General features: G+C 58.9%; 1 protein-coding gene across 2 annotated transcripts; it reads right to left on the bottom strand.

Moving 5' to 3' along the window:
* Positions 1-1,343: 1,343 nt before the first annotated feature.
* IRX5 (iroquois homeobox 5) lies at positions 1,344-4,167 on the bottom strand. Of its 2 annotated transcripts, none has more exons than XM_075433902.1 (3): positions 3,919-4,167; positions 2,332-2,737; positions 1,344-2,086 (listed from the first exon to the last, which is right to left on the bottom strand). In XM_075433902.1, exons 1-3 carry the CDS (start codon positions 4,165-4,167, stop codon positions 1,344-1,346), a joined length of 1,398 nt encoding a protein of 465 aa, XP_075290017.1. The 2 variants fall into 2 exon arrangements, with proteins under 2 accessions (XP_075290017.1, XP_075290016.1); XM_075433901.1 differs by having other exon boundaries at positions 1,344-2,089.
* Between the last annotated feature and the right edge of the window lie 5,228 nt (positions 4,168-9,395).

The raw sequence follows: 9,395 nt of genomic DNA on the forward strand, positions 1-9,395 counted from the left end.
CGGGGAGCCGCTCTGCCCCGCCTCGGGAGCGCGCTCAGGGCCCCGACGCGGGGGGCGTCAGGCGGGCAGGAGCCCCGGCGCCCTTCCCCAGCCCCGGGCGGAGCGGCGCGGCGGGAGCCAAACCCGGGCCGAGTGTGACCCCTACCTGCCGCCGCCGGGAAGCACCGCGCCCGCGGACGGCGCTGCGCGGGCCGCCCCGGGCCGGGGCAGCGGGACGGCCCCGCCGCACCGAGCGGCCCTGCCTGCGCCATCCCCGGGCGCGGCCGCGGCAGCCCCTCTGCGGCAGCGACGCGGGCTAAATCTGGCAGAAAATCGAACTCATTAGCGGAGTTCACCGGCTGATTGCTTTGCATGAAGCGCGACGCTGATTGGAAGTAATTAGGTTAAAAGACGGGGCCGCGCTTCCATTCGGTGTTGCTAACAAGTGCCTTTGTGCCGGCCTGACCGGAGCCTTCACCTCCGGGAGCAGCGTCCCCCACGTCTCGGTCCCGGTCGCGGAGCCGCCCGCCTCTCCCCGGCCCCGCGGGCGGCTCTCCCCGCCGGAGCCCGGCCTTTCAGAAACCGTCACTCCCTCTGAAAAAGGCTTCAGGTACTACTGTACGCTCCTAAGCGCAGATCCGCGTCTCTTCTAAAACGTGCATTTTTTTTCCGCAGCTAATCTGCCCGTTGCAAAAAAAAAAGAGTGGGTTTGATTCTGTTAAAAATCTCCTTTAATTAAATATTTGCATTTTACAAAGGCGGCTGCAGTTTTTTTGTATCTAATAAGTATAGCCTATTTCCTTTTTTTTTTTTTGCATTGTAGTTTAGCTCACACCCAAGAAAAAAAAACAATAGGCATAAAAAATTAAATTAAACTTGTATATATATATTTTAAAACTATGAAACAATTCGGAAAAAGACACAGAAATGTATATATTTATATTATGAAAACAACATTAATGCCTGTACAGGTGTCTCGATTTCATAATTTACTTCAAAGATACTGTATTATCAATTTAAATACAAAAAGCTACATTAAATATACAGAATAAGATTTCATACAAATCTTTCTTCTTTGCGTGTGTGAGAGAGAGCGTGTCACTCGTTTGCTTTTCACTTGGTTAAGACATTTCTGGGCGGTTTCCACCCAGCCATTTCCGATAGACTCTATAAAGTTTTGAAGGGGGGGTCGGGGTCGGGGGGGAGCTGGTCTTTTTCTGTTTGTTTTCATTCTGTTTTTCTTTCGGTAGTGGAAAAATAACTGCCGAAGCAATTTATTATTTCTCTCAATAAATTAAAAAAGGAAAATAAAATGAAAGAACCAACCCCCAGTCCCGGGCGGGGACGCGGAGGAGAAGCCGACATTAAATGCTGGACATACCTTTCTTCAGTTCGTAGGGCGAGTCTTTGCAAAGGTCCGCTTGCGGCTGGCTCCGGATCATTTTAGCGTCTTTCGCCAGGCTCTCGGCTCTGCCCAGCACAGTCTGGTTCAGCCCGTTGAAGCGGGCGCCGGGGGCGGCGGCGGGCCCGCCGGCCGGGTGCCCGTGCAGGGCCCCGAAGGAGCCGTAGTTCGTGTACCCGGGATAGAAGGGTGCGGTGTAGTAGAGCGGCCGCGGCAGGACCGCCCCGTTGGGGAAGGGGCACTGCGGCGCCGGCGAGCGCGGCCGCGGCGGGGAGCGGGACGGGCCCCCGCCGCCAACCAGCACGGCGGGGCCGGGGGGGGCCGCCTCGCCGCCGGCCTCCTTCGCCTTGTCCGCCGAGGTGGCGATCTCGGCCAGCGACCAGAGCTTGGGCTTGGCGAGGGCCACCTGCTGCGGCGAGTGGATGACGGAGGCGGCGGGGCCGGCGGGCAGCGGCGGGTGCGGGTCGGCGGCGGAGGGCGGGCGGTAGGGCGGGGGGTCCTCGCCGCCCGCCGGCGGCAGCCCGCGGCCCGGCGGGCACGGCCCCGGCGGGGAAGAGCCAGGCGCCTTGGGGGGGGCGGGCGGCCCGTCGAGCCGCTCCTCCGCCGGCTCTTGGCAATCCGAGTCGCTGAGGCCGCCCTCGGGCTCCCGGGGGCCGGGGGACTCCTGGAGGCGCTCGCAGCCCGGCGCGGCCTTGGGATCCGCCGCTCCTGGGGAGGGGGGGGAAAGGAGAGGGGTGGGGGGGGCCGCTCTCGGGCTCGCCCTGCGCCCCCAAACCCGCCCGCCCGCTTCGCCGCTCGCCCCCACACCCCCCCCCCCCAACCCGGGCCCGGCCCTGCCGTGGGCCCTCCGGCTCCCCCCCCCCGGCTCGGGGGGACAGGCCGTCCCGCCGCCCCGGGGGCAGCCCCGAGGGCGCGCCCACCGTGGTCCCCGTCGAGCCCGCTGCCCCTACCTGCGTCCGGCGTCCCGGGGTCCCCCTTCTCCTCCAGCTTCTGGGGCTCGTCCTCGTCGTTCTTCTCCAGGTCGATGTTCTCCTCTTCCTCCTCGTCCTCGCTGCGGTTCCGCGGGGTCCAGGTCATTTTGTTCTCCTTCTTGAGCCGCCGCCGCGCGTTGGCGAACCAGGTGGAGACCTGGGTGAGGGTCATCTTGGTGATGATGGCCAGCATGATCTTCTCGCCCTTGGTGGGGTAGGGGTTTTTCCGGTGCTCGTTGAGCCAGGCCTTGAGGGTGGCCGTGGCGTCCCGCGTCGCGTTCTTGCGGTACGCGGGGTCCCCGTAGGGGTAGGAGCCGAGCGGCGCCGCGTACGGGTGGTACCCCAGGGAGCCGGCCATGCCCGGCGTGTGGTCGTAGGGCGAGCCCTGGGGAGAGAGGGGAGAGAGGCCCGGCGGGGCCGGGTCAGGCGGCGGCGGGGCGGCAATGACACGGCAAGGGCAGCGCCGGGGCCTGCCCGCGGTCCCGGCCCGCGCCCCGCCGCCTCTCCCCCGCCGCCCGGCCCTGCCCGGCTGCTCCGGCTTCTCCCGCGGCTCCCTCCCGGGAGAACGGGCGGAAAGGCCTGGGGGCTCGCCGGGGCCGGGGGACTCGGGCCCCAGGAGGCCACCGGCCGCCTGCAGCAGTCCGACGCCTCTCCCGCAAATGCAGGCGCGGCGAAGCGAGCGGGCGGCGCGGCGAGGGGGCAGACAACGGCGGGGGGACCCTTCCCTCCCTTCCCTTCCCCCCGGGCTGCGAGCGCGGCGGGCAACCTGGCGGGCTCAGGCGGCCGGGCCGGGCCGCTCCTCGGCCAGGCCGGGGGCAGGAGGAGGAAAAGCATAAAGGGAAGAAGAGAAAGAGAATAAGAAAAACAAAAAACAAACCAAAAACAAACAAACAATTTTTTTTAAAAAAAAAAAGAAAAGAGAAAAAGAAGATAAAAGCGCAGGAAAGAGAAAGAAATAGAAGGAAAAAGAAAAAAAGGAAGGGAGAAACTATGAAACTCTATCTAGAGCCTAAAGAGAGGAGGGAGGCTGAGAAAAACTCGCCGGGTTTCGGGGGGACCGGCGGGGATGCCCCCCGCCCCGGGCGGCCCCGCCGTGCCCTGCCGTCCCCGTCCCTTCCGCGGGGGATTAGAGCCCTGCGCGATGTAAGCAGCCTAATTATCGCCGTGCGGGGGAAAGTTGCCGGGGTTTATCGCCCGGATTTCTCCCATCGCCGGCCGCTGCTGGGCTCGTTCCCTTATCAGTCACAACAAGCCGATTGTTGCGGAATTACGTTCTATATTAAAAAAAAAAAAATAATTTTTTTTTTGGAGGGAATGAAACCGGTCCCCGCCTGCCCCAGCCCCGTCTCGCCCGGTTCTCGCCGTGCCGCCGCTTCTCCCCGCCGCTGCCGCCGGCAACAGTGCGCGGCAGCACGGGGCGGCGATGCGGGTGAGGCGGACGGCGAGGCGGGGTGCCGCGCTCCCCTTCGTCCCCGACACCTCCGAAACCGGATCGGAACAAAAAGCGGGCGGCCGCGGGATGCCGTCGTGCCCGGCGCGGTGCCGGCTGCCCGGGGCTGCTCTTACCACGTAGGAAGTGAAGGCGGCGGCGGCGGCGGCGGCCGGGTCGGTGCCGTACTGGAGGTGGGAGTTGTAACCCGGGGAAGGGGCGGTGAAGGCGGTAGATCCGGCGTAAGGGGAAAAAGCGGAGCCTGAAGAAGATCTCCCAAGTTCATCGGTCCGGGGTCCGGAGATCACGCTGGTGCTGTACGCCGGGCAGGAATAGAGAGCCAAGGACGCTGACGGCTGGTACAAGTAACCCTGAGGATACGACATGGCCGGGCGCGCACATATACCCGGGGACCCAAGGCGCCGGGAGGGAGCCGCCGCGCTGCCGGGCTGGGGCCGCTGCGGCCGGGGCTCGGCGGGCGGAGCAGCGGGGCAGCGGCCGCACCTTGCTCTGCGCCGGGGCTGCCGCTCCGCGCTCGCCTGCAGCCCGCCGCCCGCCGCCGCTCCCTCCTTTTGCTCCCCCCCTCGCTTCCCCCTCGCTCTTTTTTTTTTTTCCCCTCTCTCCCTCGCGCTTTCTCTCCCCCTTGCACCGGGGGGGGGGGGGCTTTTTTTTTCCCCCCCTCCTCCTCGCTCTCGCTTTCCGAAGGGTCCTGCCAAGATGCTAAGTTGGAAATCGCAGCTCCCGACGCCTTCTGCGCGGCCCGGCGAGGCTCCTCCTTCGCGGGGGTGTTGTCAGTGGCAGGACTGGCAGGACCCCGCTGGGCTGCCGCGGCCGGGCCCAACCAGCGGGAGGGCTCCGCGCTGCCCTCGGCCCTCCCCAGCGCGCAGGGGCTCGAGTGCGCCGGCTCCTGGATGGCAGGCGCCGGTTGAGAGAGCCGCTCCAACTTTCTGCATCTGCTAAATACCGCGGGGGGCTGGAACGCAAGCCAATCAGTCTATGAAAAAAAAAATAGATATTTAATAAGATTTATTAGCCGCCCGGCTCCCTCTCTGCGCAGCCACCCCTACTCTTGCTCTCTGCCCCCTGCCCCTCCCTCCACTAAATCACTGGAGGTGGAATATATTGGGGGGGGGGGCGTGGTGATGGTAGTTTTTCGATTCTGAACAAAAAAAAAAAGGCGATTTTCGGCGGTGAGGCGCCGCAGCCCGGGACGGTCCCGCAGCGCTGGATGCGGGACCTGTTGCGGGGCTCCGGCGGGGGGTGCTCGGGGCGCGGCGGCGGGCCCCGGCGAGGAGCGGGGCTTGGCTTCGCGGAGGGTTCGGGGAAGGGGGGGGTGTTTAGTCTTTGCCGGTGCCGGGAGCAGGGGGGTTGCGGTGGGGGCGGCGGTGGGTCTGCGGGAGCCGCTTGGAGCGGGAGTCTGAGGAGCACGGCAGGTATCCTCCCCCTGCCCGGCTCCCGAAAGGGTCGAGGCGAAAGCGGATTAAAACCGTATGAAGTGGGATAAATCCCCGCCGATCAGGAGGTGTAATCTGCTGTGATTCCGCCAGATACACTGCCCGAAAAGGAGCACATCCCCGTTTATTCTCTCCTCGATTTTTTTCTCTCGCGGCCGAGGCAAGGCGCGGCTCCCGCGGCCCCGGCCGCCCCCCGGGCCTTTCCCGCGGCGGGGGCGAGTTAACTACATTGGTCTTATTTTTCTCTTTTTTTATCTTGTAACTTCGCCATCTCCCGGCCCTAATCCCTCCCGCCGCTGGCCCCGGCGGGCCGGACGCGGAGACGCGAGGAGAGGGGGTGTGATTCAAAACGGGCGGGCCGGGGCAGGAGCTCGGCGGGAGGCGACACCGACGCCGCCCCGCTCCGTCCCTCCGGCGGTTTTCGACCGGCGGCAGCGGCCGCAGCCCCCCAGCCCAGCGGCGGGGCACAGGCTGAGCCTTCCCGAGCAGCCCCGCGGCGGGCCGGGCCGGGGGGCGGCGGCGCCTCGGCGGGAAGGGAGGGGGCGGGCGGGGAGCGCTCTCCCGGTGCCTTCGGGGGGGTTCGCGGCAGGGCCGGGGGCGGCGGGGCGCGCGCGGCCCGCACCACACTACCCAGCGGGCCTGGCCCCGCCAATCCGGCCCCCGCCCCTCCCGGCGCAGGATTGGCTGTCCTCCCGCTAGCGGCGGATCCTCCCCTTCTTCCACTGGCCTAGCGAACTGTCGCTCAGCGCGGGGAGGACGGGGTGTGGAGGGGCGGTGGCATCACGCGTCGCGGTTGCTGGCGAGTGCGGGAGCGGTGCTGACGGGACGGCGCGCGGAGGCGCTGCGGGCCGAGGCGGCCGCCTCCCGGGCCGGCCCATCTCGGCAGGGCTCAGCCCAGCCCGGGGCGGCCGGGCCCGGGCCTGGCCCCGGCCGGCGAGGTGAGGAAGCGGGGCGGCAGCGTCTCCCGCCGCGGGGCGGGACGTCGGGGCCGCGGGGCCCGCTGGCGGGGCTGCCCCGCCGCGCCGGGGCGCCCCCTGCCGGGCGGGCCTCAGCGCTGACCCCCGCGCGCGGGCCCGGCGGCGGGGCGGGCCCGGTCCCGGTGTCCCCGCGCCAGGTCCCGCAGGGAGGCGGCGATGGCGGGAGCCTGGCGAGGCGAGGCGAGGCGGGTCTCGGCGCCCCGCTGCGTGGTGCCGCGGAGCTGCGCGTTGTCTGCCCTCTGTCTCTTTTTCCAGCATTTTTTTACTGGTGGGTGGTTTTTTTTGGGTTGGTATTCGGTTGTTCCGTTGTTTTTTTGTTCCGTGGAAGCGTGCAGTGTCTGCTCTCCTCTCGGCGCCCGCGGCCGTGCCCCGGTAGCCGGGCCCGGCGGCCCGCCGCTCCCTTACCGGCTGGCTCCACACAGGTGTGCACTTTCATCAGTTTTCAGCTGCTTGTCCCTCCGGTGACTGCAGCCGCGGCTCTGAGGCACCGCGGTTCTCTTTCCCCTCGAAAGCGGTTCTGTCCTAATCCTCGGACGGTACCCCTTGCTCGAGGAGTGAGGTATCATCTGGTGAAGTGTTATACATTTTATATTCATTTTATATGTCAGTAGAACGAGTAACCGCTTTTCCTTGCCTGTTTCTTTGCAGGAAGAAGCAGAAGTTTCAGCCGTCTTCCTGTGGCATCTGACTTGTTTGAGGCGGAGGTAAGGCTAATGTCATCTACAATCACCACCTTCAGTTCTGATGTTCTACCGACCTTGCTTCCGTAGGCGCACGTTTTGGGAACTGGTGAGTTCGTGCATACTGTCGTGCATTGCAGCACAGTACCGGGGCTGATTAATAAAGGGCGGCAATAGGACTCTCGTACCGTCAGGACAGTGAGCGTCCATCAAACCGACATTCTCACCGCCTTATGCCACTATTACAGCCTTTGTAGTTCTAAAAGAAGCGTAGATAATTTTTCGAGATATTGAAACATTTAGTTTTACCGTTCTGTTGCTGTGGTTGTCACCTTCACTTCATATCAAATTTGAGACTTATTTCTTAAGGATGTCTCTATTTTCTGCTTTATTTGCACATTGATAGCTCTGCAGAATGACTGGTCACAGCAACTTTTTCCTCAACGGAAGCATATTAAAATGTGAAAGCCTAAGATTGATCTGCTTTGCAGGACTTTTCAGCTCTTTGATTAAAGGGAAATAAGAAGTTTGTTTCAAGACTCTTGTTTATATAGTTCCGTCAGTTCTATAACAAATGTGGGGCTTGAGGATACATTTGCTTCTCTTCATTTTTACTGTACGTTTGAAGGTGTGGAGAAGTTCTTGCTATCGGGTGTTTGCTTAGCAGCTGCCAGTGAAATGATGTAAGTGCAAGCTGATATTAATTCTGTACTTTATATACATTTTGTCATGATTTCTTGGAAGCTAAAACATTAATGCAATAGAGGAAACATTTACTGTTTAATTCTTACTTAACGATGCGTAGGATTTACAGGCTGGCTGTGTGCTCTTCACTTTGTTTAAATTAGGGCTTGTGAATTGAAATTCAGCTTGTATAAATAAATAATTAAGGTCACTATTTTTGTAGCCTTTAGTCTGATGGGCTGGTCCTGCAAAGCTGTTTAAAATGCTCTTTGCTTACTTTAGTAGTTGGATTTCAGTAGGGTTTTTGACAGGAGGGGAACTTGGATTTGAGATGACTGCACACAGTGTGGTGACCTAAAATGTAGCAATATTTGAACTTGCATATCTGTTTTTCTACACTGGTTTTATTTGCGTAATTTCATTTAGAGTTTGCAAACATATGTGGTACAGCATAAAATAGCTTAATAAATTAGTGCATGAACATGTAATAGGGATCAGCTGTGAGTATTTTCTTGCTGGGAGAGGAAGAAAAGGGCTAGGGGTGATCTTGAAAATAACAGCAAACTACATTTTAGAAGTACAGCCACTGGTAGTCTCTAGCTGTAGGTGCTTTAGTTGCAGGTGGCTTGTAGTGGATGGAGTTAAACTTGGGTATCTTGAATATGATACACCTTAATTTAATTACTTTAATAGCTACTTTGTGTTGAAACTTTAAAATCTAACTATCCCGCTTTTATTGCAGTCTTAAAGATCTAATTGTTCTTGTGTGTGTCTGAAATGTAAAACTTTGTGCGAGGAGAGGCAACAGATTGGTTCCGTCATACGATTTTGTTGGGTTTTTCTGAGAGTACTTAAAAGATTATGATGGATAATGCTGTCTTGCCAAAGAATGCCGACACAGGTGTTCATCATTATCTTAATTAAGATCCTGAGAAAATGTCATCTTTCGGCATGAATTATGAAGGGAGATGCATTAGGAGATCATTTCAACTTTTTTTTTTTCTTTTTACAGGGGTAGGTGAGAAGGAGGCTGTTTTCTCAAAACCTTTTTGATTTTTTTTTTTTATCAGAATACCTGACCTTAGACACACACTGAATAATTTGTTTCTTCACTTCAAGTTGTGACTATATTACTGAGAAACCTGTATGTAATGTTAAAGGGATTCCTTGTTAAAAATGAACGAACAAACAAAAATAATAAGAATAATAAACAAATGATCCTTCTTCCAGATTGTTCTGTTTAAAGCTATCCCTATAAACAAAATACAAAGACTCAGGTGGTAGTGGAGATTGCTACTGGAAACATCTGCCAAGAGATGTTTTATACAGTGTACTTAAAAGTATTAACAACTTACACTGATAACAGAACAAAATAAATATGCTTGAATACTTAATTAATTATTCATTTTCTCACCTTTGCACTACCATGGAAGTAAAACTAATTAGCGTGCAAAGAGGAGGAAGGGGCTTCTGTTTTTCTGTGTTAAATCAATAAATTATTAGCTGAGTAAGAGCTAAAGCAATGCATCTAAACTACTGGCTGAAGCATCGGCAGTAAAACTTCGGGGTGCTTTCCTGCAGGTGCTTACTAGTGCACATGGTGCTGCTGACTTCCCTAAGGCGAAGGGCTGGGAGTTACAGGGTCGGTACTCGTAGTGGAAGTGCCGGTGTTCGGTGGCTGTTGGCCCAGGTGAGTGGTCTCGGGAAGAGCCCAGCGAGATGCCCTGTGCTTCTCTCTTGTTCCTTCTGCCTCCGCTTACTTTGCCCGAGACTCCATTTAGCACTCCCTGTGTTTGCGATCTGAGACCGAGGTGTAAAC

This window comes from Opisthocomus hoazin, chromosome 12 (assembly GCF_030867145.1).
Source record: "Opisthocomus hoazin isolate bOpiHoa1 chromosome 12, bOpiHoa1.hap1, whole genome shotgun sequence".
Taxonomy (NCBI): Eukaryota; Metazoa; Chordata; class Aves; order Opisthocomiformes; family Opisthocomidae; genus Opisthocomus; species Opisthocomus hoazin.